At 61.2% G+C, this 23362-nt stretch overlaps 8 protein-coding genes across 8 annotated transcripts; 4 read left to right on the top strand and 4 right to left on the bottom strand.

The window, feature by feature from the left end:
- Nucleotides 1-62: 62 nt before the first annotated feature.
- Nucleotides 63-785, top strand: PLICBS_007069 (uncharacterized protein; the record flags this gene model as incomplete). The annotated part of the gene is made up of 2 exons (XM_018320464.2): nucleotides 63-116; nucleotides 276-785. 2 exons carry the CDS (start codon nucleotides 63-65, stop codon nucleotides 783-785), a joined length of 564 nt encoding a protein of 187 aa, XP_018180361.2.
- A 749-nt stretch (nucleotides 786-1534) lies between these two features.
- On the bottom strand, nucleotides 1535-2191 carry PLICBS_007068 (uncharacterized protein; the record flags this gene model as incomplete). The annotated part of the gene is made up of 2 exons (XM_065601110.1): nucleotides 1535-1960; nucleotides 2099-2191. The coding sequence occupies 2 exons, from the start codon at nucleotides 2189-2191 to the stop codon at nucleotides 1535-1537; spliced, it is 519 nt and encodes a 172-aa protein (XP_065457182.1).
- A 454-nt stretch (nucleotides 2192-2645) lies between these two features.
- On the bottom strand, nucleotides 2646-4318 carry PLICBS_007067 (uncharacterized protein; the record flags this gene model as incomplete). The annotated part of the gene is made up of 3 exons (XM_018320462.2): nucleotides 2646-3133; nucleotides 3198-4042; nucleotides 4140-4318. 3 exons carry the CDS (start codon nucleotides 4316-4318, stop codon nucleotides 2646-2648), a joined length of 1512 nt encoding a protein of 503 aa, XP_018180359.2.
- A 1180-nt stretch (nucleotides 4319-5498) lies between these two features.
- Nucleotides 5499-6733, bottom strand: PLICBS_007066 (uncharacterized protein; the record flags this gene model as incomplete). Its single annotated transcript, XM_018320461.2, has 3 exons — nucleotides 5499-6170; nucleotides 6318-6384; nucleotides 6450-6733. The coding sequence occupies 3 exons, from the start codon at nucleotides 6731-6733 to the stop codon at nucleotides 5499-5501; spliced, it is 1023 nt and encodes a 340-aa protein (XP_018180358.2).
- Nucleotides 6734-7437: 704 nt separating this feature from the next.
- On the bottom strand, nucleotides 7438-9268 carry PLICBS_007065 (putative Hybrid PKS-NRPS biosynthetic cluster; the record flags this gene model as incomplete). The annotated part of the gene is made up of 5 exons (XM_018320460.2): nucleotides 7438-8678; nucleotides 8745-8927; nucleotides 8995-9067; nucleotides 9120-9133; nucleotides 9184-9268. 5 exons carry the CDS (start codon nucleotides 9266-9268, stop codon nucleotides 7438-7440), a joined length of 1596 nt encoding a protein of 531 aa, XP_018180357.2.
- A 782-nt stretch (nucleotides 9269-10050) lies between these two features.
- Nucleotides 10051-11619, top strand: PLICBS_007064 (putative NRPS-like protein biosynthetic cluster; the record flags this gene model as incomplete). The annotated part of the gene is made up of 2 exons (XM_065601109.1): nucleotides 10051-11425; nucleotides 11495-11619. The coding sequence occupies 2 exons, from the start codon at nucleotides 10051-10053 to the stop codon at nucleotides 11617-11619; spliced, it is 1500 nt and encodes a 499-aa protein (XP_065457181.1).
- Nucleotides 11620-12941: 1322 nt separating this feature from the next.
- On the top strand, nucleotides 12942-14323 carry PLICBS_007063 (uncharacterized protein; the record flags this gene model as incomplete). Its single annotated transcript, XM_018320459.2, has 3 exons — nucleotides 12942-13208; nucleotides 13397-14185; nucleotides 14252-14323. The coding sequence occupies 3 exons, from the start codon at nucleotides 12942-12944 to the stop codon at nucleotides 14321-14323; spliced, it is 1128 nt and encodes a 375-aa protein (XP_018180356.2).
- Nucleotides 14324-20638: 6315 nt separating this feature from the next.
- On the top strand, nucleotides 20639-23160 carry PLICBS_007062 (uncharacterized protein; the record flags this gene model as incomplete). Its single annotated transcript, XM_018320457.2, has 4 exons — nucleotides 20639-20677; nucleotides 20830-20973; nucleotides 21030-21043; nucleotides 21108-23160. The coding sequence occupies 4 exons, from the start codon at nucleotides 20639-20641 to the stop codon at nucleotides 23158-23160; spliced, it is 2250 nt and encodes a 749-aa protein (XP_018180354.1).
- Between the last annotated feature and the right edge of the window lie 202 nt (nucleotides 23161-23362).

Raw genomic sequence — 23362 nt, 5'->3', positions numbered from 1 at the left:
TCCTTCTTTTTTTTGAACATACACACACACGCACGCACATACACACGCGCAACTCTGCAACAATGGCTGCCCCCGCGGACAAGACCACCAAGAACCTCAGCGGCAAATGGGTCCTGGTACGTTGTGCTCATGAACACTTGCTCTGTGGCTACTGCGACAACTTGCGCTCGCCTGTCCCCTCCCCGCCCCGGCGCGCGCTACCTCTGAGGCGAAAACGAATGGCCACGCACACTCCCTAGTCAAGTTCCTCCCCACGCTGACACGTGCGCGCGCAGAACAAGGAGCTCTCCGACTCGGCTGAGCCGGGCCTGTCGATCCAGGGCATCGGCTACCTGGTGCGCAAGGGCGTCGGCCTGGCGACCATCACCATCGACGTCAACCAGTACGAGGCGCCCCCCAAGGCGCCCTCGACGGCCGACGGCACCTTCACCCACATCGACATCGAGCAGTCGGCCTCGGGCCTGAGCTCCACCAAGGAGGCCCGCTGCCTCGACGACCTGCCGCGGGACCACTCGGACTGGCTGTTCGGCAACGTCAAGGGCCAGAGCAGCTGGGTTTCCGTGGATGACATCACCGACGAGTACCTCAAGAAGGGCTGGCTGTCCGAGGGCGAGGGCAAGACCCTCATCCGCAGCCACGTCGTCAGCCAGGACAACGGCTGGACCGCCACCCAGATCTGGGGCTTCCAGGACATCAACGGCGAGCGGAGGTACTGCCGCAACATCGTCATCGCCAAGGGCGACCAGCGCGCCGAGTTCCGCTTCGTCTACAACTACGAGGGATAGGTGCCTGACGCATGAGGCCCTGATGTTGTTGTTGGGGAGGCGAGCGGGTTGGGGAGTTGTCTCAACGGCGGCGTGGGATGACGTGTGGAGAAGGCAGAAGCTGGTGGGAGCATACGCGGCGGTGCCACTTGAAAGCGACGTGGGCGCACCCGGACGGGCTCGCACGGCGATACATGATAGATGTAGAACAATTGTTGAACCACACGTCCCTTCTATCCTCTTGCTTGATGGGTTCTGTACTGCACCATGCCAAGGCGGCGCGCGCGCATCCGGACGGGGTCGTGCGTAGCGATACATGGTAGTACGGAACAACTGTTGAACCACATGTTTTTCTATTCTCTTGCTTGATGGGCTCTGTACTGCACTATATCAAGGCGCCGATGTTGGCGTCAAGCACCGCCCTGCCTCGGTACACGTCATGCGCCGGATGTCTCGTTCGACCTTCGCCAGCGCTCCCCCTCGCTCCACAAAGCTCGTCTTTGTCGCTCGGCTTGTCTGAACTTGTCCCTGAGCTTCCGTGGGACCAACTCTCCTATTCCCACCATAGCGGAGCAGGAACCGTCACTGCCAAGTATGTACATAAGGACAGCGTAATGGTCCGCCCAGCCGCCGGCGTAGTGGGGTGGTCTGGGACTTGTGTGTCCGACATTCGTTACTCATGTGCTGCTGTTCAAAGCCCATCAGCCTCCTCTTTTTTCTTGGCTACCTTCCTTCTCTTTGGCTGCTTCGAACACCGCGACCGGTCCCATTCAGGCAGGTCTCCTCTTGACAAACTCGTCCAGGTCCTGCACCGTTGCGACGCCGAGCACGAAGCGCCTATTCTCGTCGGTGATGACGGCAAACTCCTGCTTCCACTCGCCGCCGGAGACGCCGCCGCGGAAGAAGTCCTCGAGGTCCTCGAGGGGCGTGTCCATGGTGATGACGCGGTAGGCGCGGCCGCGGCGCTGGAAGCGCGTCATGGCGGCGCGGAGGGGGTCGTCGGGCTTGACGCGGCCGGCGTCGAGGAGCGCCTGCAGGTGCGGGATGGAGATGTAGCCGAGGAGGGCGCGCGTCTGCGAGTCGACGACGGTGAGGTGCGTGTAGTCGCGCTCAAAGGCGGAGAGGAGGGCGAGGGAAATGGCGTCGGAGGGGTTGAGGGAGAGGGCGGCGGGGGGGTCGAGGTCCTCGACGGTGGCCTGTTTCCGAGTCCGTGTCAGCAGCCAGGCGGTTCTTTTATTCCATCATCCCACGCCAGCGGCATGTTTCATTCACAGAGAGTTGAGGAGGGGTAGAGGTGAGAGAGGGCGGGGAGGAAGTCATCATCGTCGACGTACCCCGCGATAGCGCGACGACCATTGCGAGACAAAGGCCTTGTTGGGCGCCGCGGCCGGCGGCGGCGTGGAGCTCTTGAGCGTCGCCGAAGCCATGCTTGCCGACGTGAATCGCCCGGAGAGAAGAGGAGGAGGAGGGGAAGTGGTTCGCTGCGTGCCGCGGGAGGATTTGCGGTGGTGGTGGTGGTGGTGAGTAGTGGTGATGAGGTGAGACGCTTGGGCGGGCGGCCAAGGCACTCGGCAAAAAAAGAGAGTTTGGGTTGCTAAATTGTTAGCGCCCGAGCTTATCCCGCAGCATGTGCAGCAGCGCCTGTGTCTCGACTATAAAGCTACGATCGAGCCTTTGTAAGCTGTTACATACTACAACGTATAGCATTGAGCAATTACTTCGTACGAATTATGCGGAAAATATGACCCTTTGCAAGATAATATAGACTAAATCAAAGTCGCACATTAGCACCTCCTCTATTCTATGCCCTGATTCCGCCCTGCCGCTCCACATATCTTACTCTATTCCATCCCTGAACCAGCACCTCACTTGAACGTCGACCTAGGGGTATGCAACCGCCTGCCTACACCTCGACCCGTACCGCATTATCACCACCGGGATGAAGCCCAGGACAAGACACAACGCACTGAGCGTCGCGAAGCCCCACCCATACCCCAGATCCTGGATGACCAGAACCGTCACCACGGGCAGGAATGCACCCGCCAGGCACCGCACCACGATGACGCCCGTCGTGGCCGACGCCGAGTAGATGCCGTACGCATCCACGACGTACGCCATCAGGGGCAGAAAGACCAGTATGAGGGCCATGCGGACCCAGACCACCGACGCGTACAGCAGCCAGAGGGGTAGCCTGTACTCGGCGCACGAGCCGTAGAGCGCGACGCCCGGCGGGAGGATGAATGCCCCGACTATGGCGAGTGGGAGCCGGTACTCGGGGAGCCCGACCCCGTCGTTCTTCGTCTTGAGCTTCACGTAAATCCTGTCGAGAGATAGGTTGCAGATGGCGATGCCGATGAGAGATCCGATGCCTGCAATGGAGAGTCGGTGAGCTCAGACCCGAGGACTGAAGGTTGGGACGGAATATAGACTCACCATTAGCCAGAAAGGATGAGCCTATAGCTGCGGGGGATAGTCCGTATATTTCGTCCAGGATTGTCGGCAGCGTCACGGACACGACGTAAAAGTACGAGAAGATGACGGAGCCGAAGACGGCCAGCGACGCCAGCACGCCAGACCCAAACAGCACGGCAAACGGCCGCGTGATGGACGAGACGTGGAACCCAGCTGCCGAGCCCTCCTCCTTCGTTCCAAGGCTCGTCTCCCCTACAGACGACGGACCCGGCAATAGCGCCTTAGCGCGACCCCCAAGTCTGCGTGCCGCCGCCCTCCGCCGCAGAATCGCAACCGCGTACGTCTCGCGAAAGAACACCAGCGCCAGCCCCTCGCATAGCGTCGCCAGCGCGAGACTCGCCCACAGCACAGCGCGCCAACCGCCCAGCATCGGCATCCCCTCCGCCGCGGCGCCGCCAAACGCCGGCCCCAAGGTGCCGCCCAGCAGCGTCGCGAACATGAAGACGCTGAGGGCGCGGCCGCGCTGCTCTGGCGGGAACACGTCGCCCACGATGGGCGGATACAGCACGTTGGACGAGACGGCCGCTCCGGTGAGGGCCCGCGCGGCGACGAGCGCGCCGGTGCTGCGCGAGAGGGCGGCCAGCAGCGTGGCGAGGATGAAGAGCGCGTTGGTGCCGTGTAGGAGGGGCGCGCGGCCGAGGGCCTCGGAGAGGGGCGCGATGAGCAGCGGGCCGGCGGCCTCGCCGAGTTCCCATATTGTCACGAGGAGGACTCCGGCGGACTGGGAGGGGGTTTCGTCGCTGTCGCCGTCGAGGTCCTTGACGATGCGGCTGGCCACCGGCACGACGGAGATGCAGGTGAAGGTCCTGGATGTCGATACACTCGGGTCAGCGACGACGGCCAGGCCAACTGGACAGCAAAGAGTGTGTCCAAGACGGACGATTTGCGGAGAGGCAGACTTACACCGTAAACGACATGAGGGCCAAGAGCACCACCATGGCCCATTTATACGCCTCGGGCCACTGCGTGGGATCGTCCGAGCCGCCGTCCGGCTCGAAACTGGCAGCGTACGCTTCGCTTTGGTCGAGGCCATCGTCGCGCTCTCCCTCTTCACTTCGCAGCGGGGTTGTTTCCAGAGCCATGCCCGCAGAATCCGAGTCTAGACGAGCAAGCAAGCGGACTCTGTCGACGACACGGCGGCGGCTGAGACGGCTGCGACTGCTGACGACGAAGAATTAAAGGAGAGAAAAGCAGGAAGACAAGTCCGCCTACACGACTGCAGATGGGACAAACCATATCAAGCAGTGAATCACAGCCGCCTCCGTCGATCAAGGGCCGTTGGCCAAGCACCAGCTTACCACCCTTCGTAACGACGCCGGACCCGGACCCGCCGCGCATCCATCCATCCTATATACCAACACTCCCCGCACCCTCGGACGCCCCATCCCACGGAACGAACCGCATCTCTTTGCCGTTGTTGACAAACCAACGGGCAACAGCGGCAGCTGGCTACCCGGCCCCGCCGACCCGGCCGCGGGCTCATCCACAGTCGACATGCTTCGGGCGTGTGCCCATGTCCGCCCCATGAGTGGGCGTTGCGAATCAACACTGTACCGGACGGGTGCTGGTGTCGAACCACTCACCACGCGCCCGCCCGCCCGTGCCGCGGACGAGGGAAGCACCGCCATGTTGGGAGCTTTGAGAGCTCGGCCCGTTTCTTCAGGTGTACTGGGTTATTACATAGCTGAGGTTTGCCACGCCGTGCGGAGAGAGAAGGACGGGAGAGGGAGGGAGGGGGTTCAGCACTGCGTCTGTTGTCAGGCAGCAACTCAGGCAGGGACCGCACGGCCAACCCGCCCGCCCGGTGCGCAACCACCACGCACGGGAGGTGGGCCGCTCACGAGGGAAGACTCAACAGCCTGAAGGAGGATCAGCTGAAAGCTGGTAAGAGCTACGATGATGGGTTGGTGGCCGATGAGTTCCGAGACTGAGCCTCACTCTGTCGCAGTTGTGGGCAGGCTGGTTTCTGCCTCAGGGGGGGGGGGGAGCCAAGAGACATGGGATATTATCATACGGCTTCGGGTTACGCGTACGGTCGTACGGACTACAACTCTCGGGGCTCGCGAGATTTGGCCCCGCTCAGCACTCGGGGAATGGAAACAGTTGTGTGTGAAGAGGCTCTGACTCTGACTCTGACTCTACATAGGACAAGCCTCGACGGCGACTTTTCACCCGACTGAACCCCTGCCCGTCGACCCCGACGTGAAACTCGACGACCCGCCTGGCCGGTCTGTTTGTGATACCTACGCCGCTACTCTTCCCTCAGCCCGCGGCAGGTGCCTCCATGTCCACAGGCTCCAGCCCGCCCGTGAGGACCGTATCGCGGCGCTGCTCGTCGTGCGTGGCGCGAAACACTTCGTACTTGACGTCGTGCCAGCGCTCCGCCGTGACGAGCTCCCCGTTGCTGTCCACAAAGGAGACGCGGTTGTCCGGGCGAAGAAAGTACGCGATAGTGTGCCGGTCGCCCGTCTGCCCATCTACGGGAACCACGCGGTGGAGGCACGAGCGCAGCCTCTTGCGCGACAGGAAGCGCAGTGAGTCGCCCACATTGATGACAGCGCAGCCTGCGCGCGGCGGCACGTACTCCCAGCGCTGCGTGTCGGCGGCCATGACCTGCAGGCCCCACTGGTCGGTGAAGAGGACGGTGATGCTGCCAATGTCGGTGTGCTTGTTGTGCCCGACCGTCTGGGAGCGCAGCGCCGGCGGCACGTACGGGTAGCGCAGCAGCACGAGCGTCGAGTTGGAGTCGGCGCTCGTCTCGTGCGAGGCCTCGAACCGCTCCCGCCCGGTCAGGAACATGGCTGACGAGAGGGACGAGAGGAGCTGCCGCGCGATGCCGTTGGCCTGCCCCAGGTACGTCTCGAACAGGCCCCGGTGCGACTGGACGTCAGCCACGAGAGGCTCGCTCGCCGCGTCCAGCGACTTGTGCGAGACCTGGGAGGCGCGGACCGCTTATTAGCCCCCGGCCCGTGAACCAAGATCAGATGTGGCTGTGGTGGAAGGAGAAAAGAGGAAGCAGGGGGTCGCCGAGGCAAAAGCATTGGATAGGGTCAGGGATTCTCGTAAGAGCGGCACACCCACCTTGAGGCTTTCGTACGCATCGCGGGTGCCGTCGTATGGCCCGGCAAAGAACCCGGTCGCCTTGTAGCTGCAGGAGGGTCAGGGTCAGGGTCTGATGCTCCTGGGTGTCTCGCTGGGTTCTCTCAGGCGTACCCGTCTAGGTAGTTGGACTGCAAGCTTTGGAGCTTCGTCTCTGCCGACTGGTTGAACCAGGACCGCATAAACCGGTATATGCGATCGACGTTGGCGAGCGTTGCCGCCGGCTCGCCCTCCCCCTGGAGGTCAAGGTAGAAGAAGCCCTCGCTGGTCGAGACCGACAGCAGCTTGGCTGTCTCGCCAGCATCGCCATCGACGAGGGCGCGGTAGCTAATAGTTGGGAGGGCCGCCACGGCAAGGCCCCGCGCGAAGCTCGGGATGGGTGACTCGGGAACGCCCATGATGGGTCGGAGATGAGACGCAGCGCGGAAGCACGACGTAACTCAGTTGGGCTGCCAAGATGAGTGAGGCGATGCAACAGGATGTGGATCGTCGGGCTGTTTATTAAGTACCACTGTCCGGGGACGTCTTCGTCGTTCTCATGGGCCATCACCGAGGCTTCTATCATTATGACAAGGCGGGTGAGAGGCGGGCTTCGTCTGCGGCGAGCCGGGTTACACGGCAATGCGAAGGGCAACAGGGGCAGCACACAGCTCGCCGCGGCGCCGTGTGCGACTTACACGGCAGCCTGTCTCAGCAAACGTCGGTCGGGCTCACCTTGGCCGTCGTCACCGACAGCCGATGACAGCCGGAGACCGGACGGACTGTGTGTCGCTGATGACCGTCAGACAAGGACCGAGCTGAGGGGTCAGCTGCAGCGACGAGCGTGGGACAAGCCATAGGCAAGCTTTCTGTTTGTGTCGTTCCATTTTGCGGCCCAAGCCGGTCGAGCCTATCCTCATCGTCGCGTCACGAGCGATTCGAATCCTGACTATGCAGCTTGTGCAAGTGGTCGGCTGAAGTTCACTGCGGCTGAAAGTTCTTAATCACACTCTGCATCGGACCGGATTCTGCGTGGACCTTCCATCCCTTCGACTCTGCATCCCGGACTGGACCCTGACCCCTGACCTGGCGCACAAGTCCATAGACTCCATACACCACAGACTCAGTGTAACGATGACGGCCCCGGGCCCGACGGCCCGTCGAGCAGATCAGCTACGGTCGCTGCTTCCGAAGACCCGCCAATTCGTTCCAGCAGCGCCACAAATTGCTGCAGCAGTGCCCCTGCCTGCGTTTCGTCGAGGAGTGAAGAGCGATATCGCATCTCGAAACAGCTGCCCTCCGCGACCGGCTTCATCTCGAGATACACGGCGTACTGTGTCTCGCTTTCCCAACGCTCGAGGTCCCGTCGCGGGCTCAGCTCGAGTCCGTCGACGACCGTTGGTGCCATAGTTGACCCACCGATCTTGATGTTGACGTACGACTGCACGCGAGGCTTGCCTGGCCAGCGAGGTCCATGCTCGTACTCTCCAGCGGACACAAGGTCCTCCTGGACACCAGTCATGACAGACTCTACACTCCTAGTACGGTCCTGTACCTGCAGCCGAAAAGGGCGGTCCTTGACTAGCAAGCCCACGAGGCGGTCGATCGCCTCGAACTGATACAGTCGGCCCAGGGTCAGCAGCGTGAAGGTGACGTCGCTGCAGCCCGACCGATGCATCAATGCCAGGGCCCACGCTGTCGTGATGGCCGTTGCCAGGTGGAACCGGCGTCCCCGAGGCTGCAACACGTCCATGGACAACGTGGCGTATAGAGACTTGTCCAACCGTCGCATCGGCACCGTCCCCAGCTCGCCACGGCAAGGGTAGATGGTCTCGAGCTGGCTGCCCTCGAGGTATCGCTGCCAGAAAGCAGCTGCAGCTGCGTCATCTAGACCCGTGTCCAAGCGCCTCGCCAAGTCACCGTACCAGAGGCGTTCAGCCTGCTGCTCAGCGAATGCCTCCGGGTTCTCGAGGACATCGACCAGATCGTGTTCGACGAGCGTGCGGGAGAAGCCATCAAAGAAGCAGTGCAAAACGGAGAAGCTAAAGAAAGTAGTTCCACGGTCGTCGACAAGCGCGTAGTGTGCTGTTGAGTCGCCCGCGGTAATGACTCTCGTACTGGCTTCACTCGCGTACTCGCGAATGGGACCGGAACGCATTTCCAAGGTTGGGGAGGCATCTGCCAATAGCACCTGGAACCACTCGCCATCCACGTCGACAAACGTAGTGCGCAGCATCGGATGCTTCAGTGTCAGCACAGTAACGGCTCGACGAAGCTTCTCCTCGACGCCTTGCCCCTGGACCTGGTAGATGAATGTCGGCGAGGCCCCGATGCCGCCACGTGCGGACATGTGAACAAAGTCGACTGCAGAATAATAGGCGAGTATCGTCAGCTAACCAATGCAGCATCTGTAGAACCGGGAGGATCCACCTTGGTCATCGCGCATTCTTGCGGCATTCAGCACGCTGGCTGGTGTGATGCCCAGATCCGCCACCCGGCATCGGACGCGCCGCAGCAGTCGGTCTTGGCTGACAGGCTCGGTGAGGGAGTCACGGCTGCCGGGAGTGGTGCCGCTTTGACCAACCACCTTTGACAGAGCGGCAACAGTCGGATCTGATCCGAGTCGGACGTGATGCGATCAGCAACTGTATTGCGTCAACCGTCTTCAGGCGACACTCACTGGCATACAGGGTCTTTACGTCAAAGTACACCCCAATTTCGGCTGCTTGGGCCATGATAAGGATGGCCTTGACCTGTACGTTTCATGGTTGGCTTTGGTTACTGTCGTTTCTCGGGGCAGCTTACAGAGTCCCCTCCCACTATGCAATCGTGTTAGCCCTGGACGTGAGATGATTGCCTCAGGACTTACACTCGAACAGATTGTCGTCGGTGCCAATCTCCTCGGGTGTGAGGGAGAGGACATTAGCCCAAATGTGGCGCAGCTGATCTTCCATGACGCTGGTCGCCTTGTGAGACTGGGATTTCTCTGGTTCACGGAGTAAGGAGGCGCGGACCTTCACCTGCGACGGGCGTGTTTATATACCGCCGCGGGCCGCCTCCCTGCCACACAAGCTTGCATTGCCAGTCGACGTGTTGCGCCATCAATGGACGTTACTTTTGGAGACCCAGTACGGTTCGGTGCGTGGAGGTGGTAATTTGGGCCGTGTCGAGACAAGGGCAGGGGAGGCAAGGCGAGGAGAGGAGGAGTGTCGAGGATCAGGGGGCAGGTGCGTTGGCGGCTCGCACCTGCCGCGAAAGCTTTCGAGATTCGAGAGCAACCCCTCAATGCCTCCACGGCAGCCTGAAGCCTTTTGCTCTTGCATACCACCGCCGCCACTCCAACTTACAAGTTCCACAAAGACAGCCCGATGTGACTGTCATCACGACTGCCGTCACATTTCCTCCGTCTACTTTCAGCTCGCTGGCGGGGTCCAATGCATCCAGCGCCCTGCAATCACATGCAGACGGCCGGCTTCAGCTTGCAGACCGACTTTCGAAATGCACCTTGTGCAGGCATGACCAGTTCGACTATCCTTCGGGCAGGCCGAGGGCCTCGACCAGGGCGAGTACTCGTACGCGCATTCGTGGTCTTGTTTCCCCTGAGAGCGCTTAAGCGCCTTGATAGAAGGGAAAGGAGGTTGGCCAGCTATATCTGGGGCCCGGCCAAGTTGCTTCCACGGCTGTTCCTGCTTTGCACGCCACTTCCACCGCCTCTCTTCCATCAGCGCTGTTCACCATGCTGCGGCCCGACCTGATCCTGTTGCCCTCTCCGGGCCCAGATACTCCCGCCATCATCGTCCCGCCCGCCCCCGGGACGGCGACCGGTACAGTGCAGCTATCGTATAGGCGACTTGACGGACTTGTGCTGCATGCCCAAAGATCACTCGCTCGACTGGGTATTGCTGCTGGTAGTCGCGTCGCCGTCGCTCTTCCCAATGGTCCCGAGTTCGTCGTCGTTTTTCTCGCTCTCGCCCGCCAGCGAGCCGTCGTCGTGCCCCTCAACCCAGACGCCAAAGAGGCTGAACAGAAGCAGATGCTTCAACGCCTGCAGCCGCGCTGCGCCATAGTCCCCGACGATGAATCTCGGAGGCCAATGACCAATGCGTCGACGGCTTTGGGCATCCCGGTGTTACTTTGCACTTGGGGCGACGACGTCCAACAGGTTCTTCTCCGCCACGATGCGCAAGGCCACACCCCTATCTCTTCGGCCGCCGTTGTGACGCCGGAGGAAGTCCGGCCGGATGATGTCGTGCTCCTCCACTACACCAGCGGCACCACGGGCTTGCCCAAAGCCGTTGGCCTGACGCACGCCAGGATACTCGCATCGGTCCGTATATTGGTAGAGGCACACTCTCTACTCCCGACTGATCGCGCCATGATTGTGGCGCCCTTCTTTCACGTCGGAGGCACGTGTTCGTCCCTTCTCTGCGCTCTCGCCGCGGGTGGATGTGCCATCATCCCTCGCTCACTGTCAGGCAACTTTTGGCACCAGTTCAGGGACTTGGGCGCCACCTGGTACCACGCAGTGCCCACCATGCACCGGTTGCTCTTGTCCTTTCCGAGGCCAGTCGAGGGGTTGACCATCCGCTTCGCGCGGTCGGGCGGGAGCAGTATGTCGGCCGTGTTGATGACAGAGTTGGAACGCACCCTGAACTGCCCAGTTCTGGAAGGGTACGGCATGACGGAGACGGTACAAGCCGTCTTCTGTAACCGCCTTGATGGCTCGAGCCGCCTTCCCGGCCACTTCCCCGTACCTGATGAACTGGAAGTCAAGATTCGCGTACCAGACGCGAACGAGTCGTTTCAGCTCACCAGTGTACCTGGGTGCACTGGTGAGGTCTGTGTCCGTGGTCCTTGTGTCATCTCAGGTTACCTAGACGACCCCGAGACCAACGCTAACTCCTTCCACGATGACTTCTTCCGGACGGGTGACCTGGGCAGCCTCCGCGCCGACGGCCGTCTCCATATTACCGGGCGAACCAAGGACATGATCAACAAGGGCGGAGAAAAGATTAGCCCACTAGACATTGAGCATATCGTTCTTGCACACGAAGCTGTTCAGGAGGTCGCGTGCTTCAAGGTGGCCGATGACACATACGGAGAGGACATCGGTAAGTGGTTACCTTGCTTCGAGGTCTCGTGCCGGCCCGCTGTGGAGCAATGCTGAGCTGGGCATGCAGGAGTGGCCGTAGTCGTGAAGCCAGGATACCATCTACGCCCTCTGGATATTAAGCGCTTTGTTCGCCAGCAGTCGGTCCATTTCAAAGTTCCAAAGACGGTGAGCCCTGTCGCCCCTGGATACTAACCGTTGGTGGTTCTTCGGACGACGTGCAGCGAACCGTACTAAGTGCTCTTGACTGACTTGCGGGCAGGTCTCTTTTGTCGAGTCGATCCCAACGAGCCGATCGGGGAAATATGTTCGAGCTGCCTTGGCTCAGCGACTTGGTAGTGCTATGGCATAGCAAACCAGACAAGCAATACCCAGGTTCTAGGAGATGCAAGGGTACGTGACTCGTGACCAGTGCTGCGGTACGGCGTGTAAGCTACAAGTTGCGCTTTGAAGTCCACTTTTGCTGCTCCCAATGCTTGCCTTGTTGTTGTAGCTCCAAACTACCACGTACAAGTAAGACGTGTGGATTCCGAAAGCCCCTGACCCGGGCCGTGTTCCGTAGACTGAGTCACATTGCGATAATGGCCCGGCTCCATGGCGGTCAACTAGTCGGCGTTTGCCCCTTCAGTTTGCCGCAGATGAGCGAATTCGAGCGAGGCCCCATTGTTTACATGTCGCGGCCGGCCGGCAACAAGGCGCCGGCAACCCACCCGCACACGCCTGTGCAGCAGCATCGTGAGATGCAAGCTGTCTGCCTCGCAGCGTCGAGGTCTACAACGACAACGAGCACGCCTGCGAAAATTACAATTGCGCTCGACTCCAATTGGAACGACGACAGAATTCTCCTTGCTCGCGAAAAGAAAGGCAAAAAAGCACCTCAGGCATAAACGGCGATATGAGGCTGTGAGATGATGTCACCCTCCCGGTCACACCCCCAAGAACCCGAACCCCCCCATTTGTCCATTCCTTCGCGCTGCACCAGGAGCGCATCAAATGTCGCAGGTACACCTCGATTCGTACCTCGAGAGCCCGTTAACCCCGGACGCTCCTGCTCACCTCCTCCTCCTCTCGTGCACACCATCTTTTGCGCCTCATCTTTTCATCTCCAGCCTCTAGAGTCTGCTGACGTCAATCAGAGGTCGCGACTCTTGCCTGCCGTACTGCGCACTGCCATCGTCCGTGTAGGCTTTGTGCCATTGACATCTTCCCTGGCTGGACCGATACCTACCCGACGACAGTTCCGTGTCGCTGCAGCTCTGGTAGCTTGTGAGTAGAGGTGAGTGAGTCGCGCGAGCTCCCTTTTCCTGTGACGCATCGCAGGGCGGATGCATCGGTGCATTGAGGCCCTGACGAGGAGCTGAGGCGCATCGCCAGCATCTAGCGCCTGTATCACTGCTGCCCCAATCGTCGGCAATTGACTGACTGACTGACCTGTCGCTACCCCAGACTCTACTCAAATCCCCTCGTCGTCGCGACCAGCTCCAGTTCGCCTGCCTACCCAGCAGCCCAACGCCGCCATGTCGCATCTGTATCCCAAGGCGGACACCCTCCGGGGCTCCGTCTACAGCCCCATGGGCCGGCCCACGCCGCTCCAGGCCCGCCCGGAGCTCTACGGCGCCTTCTCCGTCGTCGAGAACGCCAAGGACAAGGCGCACAAGATCGGCGACGAGGCCACCAAGGAGTTTGAAAAGGTCAGCGCAAAGGCCCAGGCCAAGGCCGGCAAGATTGAGCTGTACACGGGCAAGTACTACGCCGCCTGCACCTTTGGCGGCATGCTCGCATGTGTAAGTGTGCCCACCCCCCGGCCCCAGCTGCCCTCGGGCATATAGGCGCGGTGGTGACAGTATCACGAATCATACTGCTCACTGCATCCCATATGTCCGGGTCCGGACCCCCGGGGCCATGTTGTTTGTCCCCAATCGATGGCGAACGCTCCCGTCTTACCGTTTTTGCTTCGCGTCCCCCGCTCTAGGGCCTCACCCACACGGCCGTCACGCCGCTCGACCTCGTCAAGACGCGCCGCCAGGTCGACTCGAAGCTGTACACGAGCAACTTCCAGGCCTGGGGCAAGGTCTACCGCGCCGAGGGCCTCCGCGGCATCTTCACCGGCTGGAGCCCGACCTTCTTCGGCTACAGCGCGCAGGGCGCCTTCAAGTACGGCTGGTACGAGTACTTCAAGAAGACGTACTCGGACATGGCCGGGCCCGAGGCCGCCTACAAGTACAAGACGGGCCTGTACCTGGCCGCATCCGCATCGGCCGAGTTCCTCGCCGACATTGCGCTGTGCCCTTTCGAGGCCGTCAAGGTGCGCATGCAGGGCGTCATCCCCAACCCCTATACGGGCACGCTGCACGGCATCAGCACCGTCCGCGGCAAGGAGGGCTGGGCGGGCCTCTACAAGGGCCTGTACCCGCTCTGGGGCCGCCAGATCCCCTACACCATGATGAAGTTTGCCTCGTTCGAGACCATTGTCGAGAAGATCTACGACCGCCTGCCCGGGCAGAAGAGCGACTACGGCAAGGCCGCCCAGACGGGCGTCTCCTTCACCGGCGGCTACCTCGCCGGCATCCTGTGCGCCATCGTCTCCCACCCGGCCGACGTCATGGTCAGCAAGCTCAACGCCTACCGCGAGCCCGGCGAGGCCTTTGGCAGCGCCATGGGCCGCATCTACAAGGACATTGGCTTCGGGGGGCTCTGGAACGGCCTCCCCGTCCGAATTGTCATGATTGGCACCCTGACCGGCCTGCAGTGGATGATTTATGTAAGTTGAACTCTGCTCCCTTTCTTGTTTCACGGTCCGTCCCTTTACTGACGCCCATGTGCGCAGGACTATTTCAAGATCTTCATGGGCCTGCCCACGACGGGCGGTCCTCCTCCGCCGGCGGCGGAGCAGAAGTGAGGGCAGCAGCACGAGCTGAGGTGAGTCGAGCCGTCACAGTTCCGAAACTCTTTTGCGGCCTTGACGGCGGCGGATCCCCTTCAGGGACGACATGTTGTAGTAGTAGCAGCAGCAATGGCAGTAGTAAGGTAGTATCCGTACACGTACACACGCACACAAGGTGGTGGCTGTTGGACTTTTGTCAACGGTTCTTTGTATCAATCTTTATACCTGCGTCGGCATCGCCATCAACGCACTCATTTTTGACATTCGTGCCCCGTGCTTGACGCCTAGGCGCGCCGCAGCGTGTCACACATGCACACGAGAACCTGCATGCGTATCCTCGTGGCACACATGGTCGATGAAAATCTGAAACCCTCGTAGTGCGCATTCCGGCCCGACGAGCCTCCAGTCTCCGAATGGCCGATACCCGTGTCTGTCTCGCCCCGTGCGTGCGTGTGAAACGACGAACTGGCCATCGTGAGGTCGGGACAGCGGTTCTGCAGCCAGCGCGGCCCGACGTGGTGCGCGCACTTACATACATATTAGATAAACCTCACGCAAGAACCACGTTTCTACGTCCAGCGAGAATCGTTCTTTAATGCATGGTCAAGTGGATGGAGTGACGACGCCCGCGGCCTGGAAGAGATGCATCAGCCAAAGAACTCGTGTGCATACTAAGAATGGTATAGCAGGGAGTCCTCGATGGCAAGTCTGGCACGTGGCGGCACCCATATTTAGTTGCAAGTATTTAACAGATGTTGCAGTTGAATAGACGCTCTGCTCCTGTCTCTCTTTCTCATTCTCTTCCCATCTCTGGCGCGCTGCTTACCAGATTCTCGTCATTGAATTAACCAGGCTGTCTGCCTGTCTGTCTGTACAGTACAGGACAGAGAAAAGCAGAGAGAGAGAGAGAGAGCTCTTCGACGCGGCAAACATGACGCCAGCACCTCTCCCGCCGCACCGCCGAGCGGACCTTTACCCGCCGTACTACGACCAGCCAGATGACTGCAATGACACGGGCACGGGGACCATCGTCAGGGGGGTGAGTTCAATAACACATCGACGTTCACCACATTCATGCCCGATACATGTCCGCTTGACGAGATGATGGGTTTCTGACCGTTTGGCTCCTCGTCCGTAGACCTGCACCGCGATGAACCACTGCCTCGGCCGCTCGCCCCCGAACCTCGTCGGCTACGGCGAGCACACGTACGTGGACCAAACCGTCGTCATTATACCGTGTGGTAGACCGAGCCGGGTATGTATCCTCGGCCCCCTTCCTCCCCCTTCCTCCCCCTTTCTGCGTCGGCCGAACAGTAGAGATTCCTCCTACGAGGGGCGCGCATAGGCTTTCACTGTACGAGGAGGTGGAGCGAGCTAGCTAACATGGGAGTTGTTTCGAATCATCCTCAGTGTCCGAGCCTCGGTACGCCCTGCGACATTCACTGGGACTACTGGATCGCGGACTGTGCTCCCAAGCGCCCGGTCCAAGGCGAGGTGACGCTGTACAGTCATGGCAAGCCGCAGAGCCGTGCTAAGCAAAGAGAGCAAGGACAGAAGTCGGCCGGGCAGGGCGGGCGGTAACGTGTTGTTGTTGGATGGTGTTGACGTCGTGATATTACTGCTGCATATCGGTCTGGCGTCCATACTACTGTACGGTACTGTACAAGACTGTGCAGCTCTCTGAGTGTAAGAGGTACTGTACAGTACTGTATCGCAAAGTTCATAGTTGCAACATGCGAGTTGAGGTTGGGTGGCGACTCGTGCATGAACAAAGGCATGCAGCAGCAGCAGCAGCAGCATCACTTGCGTCGACAGCCCTGCCCCCAGATTCGATCACAATATTGATTGATAATCTGATACGGACCGCGCAGTGCGCACCCTCCACCACCACCTGCCGTCGTCATCCAGCGACGACGCGCATCTGTTCGTCATGCCCCTCCAGAGGCCAAGACGGCACAACTGCTCCGAAGCTGCAGCGCCACAGTTCTGGGCAGGGGGACAGCGACAGCCCGCCAGCCAGCAGCGGTGGTTGAGGATTGGATGGAGGGGAGAGGCAAAGCCGGGCTGGCGGAACAGGCGTGTGCACGTCGGGCATTGGCCAGCGAGAAGCTGCGTCCCCGCCTCCAGCAGTGAGGAGGGCCAAGGAGAGAGGTGAGGGAGGGAGGGAGGGGGACGAGGACGGACCGAATCGACGGCTGCACTGGGGGAGGGGGCGCCGCCGTGATAGGATGCCTGTCTGGACTCTGGACGCCTGGAGGGCTGGCTGGCTGGCTGGCTGGTGTCGTCTGCTCGTCTGCTTGTCTGTACAGTAGCTCCAGGCCTGCCTTCCCTGCCCGCCTGAAGATCGGGGACACGTTTGTCTGTGCATTACTGTCCAGCGGCCTGCCTCATTGCTCGTCGTCGCTGCCTTCCCCGTTCGATCTGCCTCCCGGACGGACAAGAGGCATTGTGTTTCGCCTCGCTCTCGAAACCAAAGCAAACAGGGAGGATCATCACCGAAGCGTTGTTAGGCGGGCGAATCGCCCGAGTCCCCGGACGCCACATGGAGTGACCCGCGGGGGCTATTTGCGCACGGCCTCCCGCAAGCGGCCCACGCCCCGCGTCGACGGACAGACATCACCAGTCGCCAGGACTGTGGTGTGACATTGGATGACGAAGGAAATGCATCCCAGGTGAAGGTTTTCAGCAAGTGTTGTGCTACGCCCTTGGCGCGGGCAGCAAAAAAGGTAGCACGGCCCGTCAGGCCATCGTCATGCTGAATGAAGCTTCCAGGGAAAACGCCAGTGCCGTGATCTGTAGGCAGTGGGACACACACCACGTAGGTCAGTGGCGGGAGCGACTCGGGGCGCATCCCTCCCCTCTTCGGTCGTGGCGCTTTCGCCTGGGGAGCGAGCGAGCGGCCGAACAACACTGGAAACAAGGAAGGCTCTGTCTTTGTTCGTCCCGGCCGCCGCCGCCGTGGAGGAAGAGGGAGGGAGGGTCAAGATTCCAGGCCGCCACGCCCTGCCCTGTGTGTGCCACCAACCTGCAACGCCGCCAAGCCTCCGCGACGGGAGGAACTGCGGGCCTGGAGGATTGACTTTCAACGCGGTGCTAGGCAGCCCGGATGCGGACGCGGATGGCTGCAGCACCCATGATCTGGAAGACATATACGAAGCACTGTGGTGATTGAAAGTCCCATGAGATGCACTGTGCTGAAGCCTGCGCTGCCCGTCTCGTGACGTAAAGTCGCGGCTGTTGGTAAGTATCCAAGTCGAGGCTCTTCTCCGCCAAGTGTCAAGAAGCAGAGCAAACGCATGCCATGCCATGGCATGCCGTGTGTCTATGACGTTCAGCTCGCTGGTAATAGCCCAATGCGGCCACGGCACGGTCGCCAACACCTCTGCATGCTTTGAAATCCACCTTTTGCTTCAAGGTCGGTTTCACAGACGCACGAGGCACGGCTCAGGTGGTACAGCACAGCACAGCACAAAATTCCCCGTGCGTCCCATTACCAATCGTCGACAACAAAGTGGTGGGTTGTTGGTTGGGCGCTCTGCGTTTCGACTGCATGTGCTCCTTCGTCAGCCTCTCACGGGGGTGACGTGCGGCACACCCATTTAGCACAATCCCGATTCCTGAATTCTTACGGGACGTCTGCGCGACATGCCCAAAAAAAGAAAGGAAGCACAAGATGCCATGGGGCTGAAGGGTGCCATGTCAAAAGACCCGGCGCCCTGCCCTGCCATGCCCCCGGCGTGCTGCGCTCGGGCTCCCGTCCGGGCGGCGACCTCGACGGCGGCCTTTACCGGGCCGGTGCTGGCTGATGCTACCCGTAGAACCCCGGAACGCTGGTGTGGGCGTTGCACTGCGTTGCACGGCGTGGCGTGGCGTGGAACGGCAGCTCATGGCACCTGCAGCTTGGCGATATGCGCGAAGTATTATTAGTGTAAGAACCTACTGCGTTGCGACGACGATGCGCTTGTCGCTTGCAGGCCTCCCAGCGGCTTGGCCTCGGGATGTAGTCGTGGGCGGCTCTTTCGTTGAGCTGCCCAGGCTCACCGTACAGGCTCACCGTACCGTACGCGTGCAAGTCGTCATGGCCCCCGGGACGGAGGCTCGCGCTGGCGGCGGTGGTCTAAGCGGGCCAGCGTGACGTCGAGGGCCCAACATGCATGACGGAGCGCGACTCTGGTGGATGAATCGACGCATTACCACAGTATCCGTGATGAAGGGCAGCGCAGCGCAGCGCACCACAGCATGCTGATGAGGCCCAGGTCTAGGTGCAGACACGAGCTAGGGGACCAGCAAAGGGACCACCACGCTGAGAGCTGGCGGCTCCTCCATCGCTGCAGCTGCAGCAGCAAGGGTCGTCCGTCAATTGGATCCATCATCGGGGGGACGGGGCCAGCGGGCAGCCAGGGGTTCGTGTTCCTCCCCCACCTGCGGCGTGCCACTGTGGCTTGCTTGGGGTGCTGTAGCGCATCGCTAGCAGCCAAAAAGTGCGGACCGCTTTCTCGCGTGGCAATCGATGGAAGGAGCCTAGGCACCAACGACAGGCCGCCTGAGCCCGACGACTTTCGCGAGCACAGCGCTCGAGCAGGCCACTCCGCCTCGCTCTCGTCTGCAGGAGTGAGTGCCTAGCTATGGTCGAGCCGAGTCGTCGCCCGTTCGTCACGGCCACAACGAATTCACCCTAAGGTGTGAGTGCGTGCGTACTGTGAGTGCGTGCGTACTGTGAGTGCGACGTTCTCCATACCGTGCGCTTGCTTGCCTGATTGCTTACCTTTACCTCGCCTTCCCCGGCCCGGCGTCGCTTTTCCCCACCGTGCCCGCCCACGATTCCAGGGATGTGTCCGGGGGCCGTCAGCGGCGAGCGCGTGGCGGGCATGGTCCTGGCCTGCAGGGAAGTGCTGGCGCGCCCCGGGGACCGACTGCTACCTTGCGCGGTGGCCTGCACGGCCCTATCATTTGTTGTTGGGGGCCCGGCCGGCTGCGTGTCGGGGTTGCGTGTGCTTCCATGCTGATGGATGGTCCCCCCTCCTCCCCCGTTTTTAGTGGCCTCGGGCTCGCCTCTGGGGGGTGCGGGGAGGGGTTCCAGTGGACGGACGGGGCGATGGATGGGGATGGAGGGATGCATCCTCCAGGTGCCCTCCTCCCACTTCTGTTTCCTTTGTGGTGAGGTGGTTACAGTTCCGGGTACAGTACGGTTTGGCGGCGCTGAGCCCTTGGGCGCGCCTTGCATGTACAGAGTACGCCCGCCTTGCCGGGTGCTCGAGGCCCTTGTCGGCGCCCACTCCGCCAACCACCGCAGGGCATCGAGACTGGCGCTGCCCAGCAGCGGCAACGCCTGTCGTCGTGCCTCTAAAGTTCCGACGTTGTGATACAACGCAGCACGTTGCGCGCCGAGTCAGTTTCGAGGTACCTGCACGGTACCCGAATCGTTCCGTCCGAGTCTGCCAAGGTATCCGCGCCCATCCCGCAGAACGGAGTACAGAGTACCTCGTGCCTTGCCTTCCATCCGCATTCTGGCAAATTCACGTCGCGCTGATCCCGCCCGCCTCCCCCTCACTTTTGACTTGCACGTCAGTCAGTCGCTATTTCAACCTCCGACCAACACGACCAACAACCGCTCGCTCCCTTTGTCCGCAATCATCCTCGCGCCGCCCCCAGCATCGTACTGTACCGTACAGCACGGTTTCCCGCCTACGCACGACGACGCAACCTCGTCTGCTGCCTGGCCCAGACCGAGTCTCCTGATCGAGCCGAACCGAATCGAGCCGCTGCGCTGCGCTGCTCCGTCTGCCTCACGCTATCCCAGGCACAGTGCGCCCGCCGCCAAACGACTCTTCTTCTCCGCTGCTTCTTCCGCCTGTTGCTGCCCACGCCACCGCAATCCCTCCCCCCCCCCCCCCCCCCCCCCCTCCTCCACTCCCTCTTCCGCCGCCGTCTTCCCACCAAGCCACACGCACACCTCCCCCTCGCCTGTTCCAACGCCAACGGGTTGTGAGGGTGCGGGCGGAATCGACCAAGCCTGTGCGCCCCATCTCTCGGCGCCCGTCCTTCCCCAACCGCAGTCCTCCCTCGTACTGCCACCCGACACGCCTCCTCCTCCTTCTCCTGATTAATCCCGCTCGCCGCCGGCCCTTCGTCGTCCCAACTTTTTTTTTCACCTTGCCGCGAATGACTTTGGCGCTTCATCATCGACTGTATTCCTCGACTGGGCGTCGCTTCGCTGCCGACGCCGACGCGGCTCACCCTGCCCGCCTGTCCAGCTATTAAACCTGCCCATCCACTCGTCTCCGCGCCCCCGGATCGCCTCCGCACTCGGCACGCGACCGACCACCCAGCATGGCGGGCTTCCTCAACAAGATTAAGAGCGCTGGCTCGGTAAGTCGGGTCCTGCTACCTTGATGATATCGCGGCCGCGCCGCTGCACTTGTCCTTGGGCTCCTACCATTCCTTTGCTCCTCGCCAGAGAGCCGTCGCGCAGCCATCTCTCAACCTCGCACTCGACCGCTGACAAATGTCTCCATGCGCAGGCCACCACGACTCAGCCAGCCAAAGATGCCCTTCAAAAGAAGAAGGACGAGATCGTCCTCGAAGTGACCCCGTTGGAGAAGATGCTGCAGAATGCGGGACCGCTGCGCGAGGACGGTAGCGACCGCTTCTTTGGTTTTGAGAACGTATGTCGTCCACCACTCTTGATCTCGCGCAACATGCGGCTGACTCGCGTCGACAGTTTGGCAACACTTGGTACGATGCTTTGCAACACGTTCAATCGCCGTCGAGCCGACTCTCGCTGCTGACACGCACCTAGTTACTGCAATTCCATCGTCCAAGCGCTCTTCTACTCCGACCTCTTCCGCGACAACGTCATCAAGTACCCACCGTACTCGCCCGCCGAGACCCCCAACGGCACGAACCCCAAGGTTCACGTCACCATCAGACCGCCCATGAACCCGACGCCGCCGGCGCCGCAACAGAAGCAAAAGATTCCGTCCACGTCCCAAGTACTGAAGCAGAGGCAGGCCATCAACGCCGGTCAACCAGTTGGTGGCCCGGCCGCCGTCAAGCCCGAGGACAAGCCCGACACCCCCGAATACAAGAAGAAGCAGGCGATGCTCAAGGGCCCGATCCTAGAGCTGGCGCAGGAGAACGCCGTGGCTTACGGCATGGACGAATGCACCTTTACCGGGCTCAAGGACATCTTCCTCGCGCTCCTCGAGAGCAGCACCCGGACGGGCGTGTTGAGCCCGCAGCGGTTCCTCGAGATTTTCAAGCGCGACAACGAAATGTTCCGAAACTCGATGCACCAAGACGCCCACGAGTTCTACGGCTTAGTCTTGAATGACGTTATTGCCAACGTCGAAGCAAACGCGCGCCGGATCCAGGACGACGACGTCAGGCGGCAGAATGGCCTGATACAGTCGGTGGAGAACGCCCTCGGCACCGGCCTGAACAACGCCACCGGATATCGATCGCCTGGTACCGGCTGGGTCCACGACATTTTCGAAGGCGTCTTGACCTCGGAGACCAAGTGTTTGACATGCGAGACAGCGTCGCAGCGCGATGAGACATTCCTCGACCTCTCGATTGACCTCGAGGAGCATTCCTCGGTCACGTCCTGCCTGCGCAAGTTTTCCGCCGAGGAAATGCTCTGCGAGCGGAACAAGTTCCACTGCGACCACTGCGGCGGTCTGCAAGAGGCGGAGAAGCGCATGAAGGTCAAGCGGTTACCCAAGGTGCTGACGCTGCATCTCAAGCGCTTCAAGTACACGGAGGACTACAGCCGGCTGCAGAAGCTGTTCCACCGGGTCGTGTACCCGTACCACCTACGCATGTTCAACACCACCGACGACGCCTCGGACCCCGACCGCCTGTACGAGCTGTACGCGGTCGTGGTGCACATCGGCGGAAACGCCTACCACGGCCACTACGTTTCCATTATCAAGACCAAGGACCGCGGCTGGGTCCTGTTCGATGACGAGATGGTGGAGCCCGTCGACAAGCACTTTGTGCGCAACTTTTTCGGAGACAAGCCTGGCATGGCAACGGCATACGTTTTGTTCTACCAGGAGACGACTTTCGACAAGGTCAGGGAGGAGCAGGAAAAGGAGGGCATGGAGGAGGTCAAGCTGGCGACGCAAGCCGCCAACGTTGCGCATGAGGACAGCGACAAGGCGGACACGGCCCCGCTGAAGCGACAGGCCACGCACCCGACGCCGCCGGCGCCTGAGCCCGAGACGCTGTCGAAGCTGGCGCACGCCCAGACCGCCCCAGACTTGTCGAGCGCACCTCCGGCCGCGGCTGCTCCTTCGAGCCCCGCCGTACCCCCGGTGCCCGCCCTGGCGAGGACGCCAACGACGAAGCAGGACGCAAAGACCAAGGAAGACAAGAAGCGCGAAAAGAAAGAACGCGAGGCGGCAGAAAAGGCAGCAAAACTAGCAGAAAAAGAGACCCAGAAGCAGGCCAAGGAGGCGGAGAAGGAGCGGGAGAAGCAGCTCAAAGAAGACGAGAAGAAGCGGCGAGACGACCAGCTCAAGAGACTACAGGCGCACAGGCTGGAGCAGGAAGAGCTGCAAAAGGTGCTCGACGAGAGCAAGAAGACGGCGGCCAAGGAGGACCAGGCCCGCAAGAAGGAGACCAACGGCAACGGCACCGTCGGGGGCATGGCGGGCATCCTCGACCGGTCCAAGCGCGGCAGCAAGTCCATGTCCAAGAAGAGCTTCAGCTTCTTCCACAAGGACAAGGGCGGGGCGGACGCCACGACGGAGGGGAGCGAGAGCGGCGAGCTGCCCGAGAAGCAGGAGAAGAAGGGCCGCCTCAGCATGGGCCTCGGGCGGAAGAAGAGCAGCGGGCTGCTGTCATGAGCCGTCGGCAAATGGTTCCAATGTGTACGATTTCATGACGGGATATATCGTGCTGTTTGTTGTTGGCTTTCGCGCAAGACATGGCAACTGGAGCGACGTTGTTTTTTTCTGCGATTTGGCGGCGACGAGAGCCCGCCGCGTGCTTGCCGCCGGAGGGGCAGGCGTTTTTGTTTTCTGGCACGAGTCCACAGGGAAGAGAGTT

Source organism: Purpureocillium lilacinum (genome assembly GCF_023168085.1).
Source record: "Purpureocillium lilacinum CBS 284.36 DNA, scaffold_5, whole genome shotgun sequence".
In the NCBI taxonomy this organism is placed as follows: domain Eukaryota; kingdom Fungi; phylum Ascomycota; class Sordariomycetes; order Hypocreales; family Ophiocordycipitaceae; genus Purpureocillium; species Purpureocillium lilacinum.
This window is presented reverse-complemented; position numbering and strand designations above follow the sequence as displayed.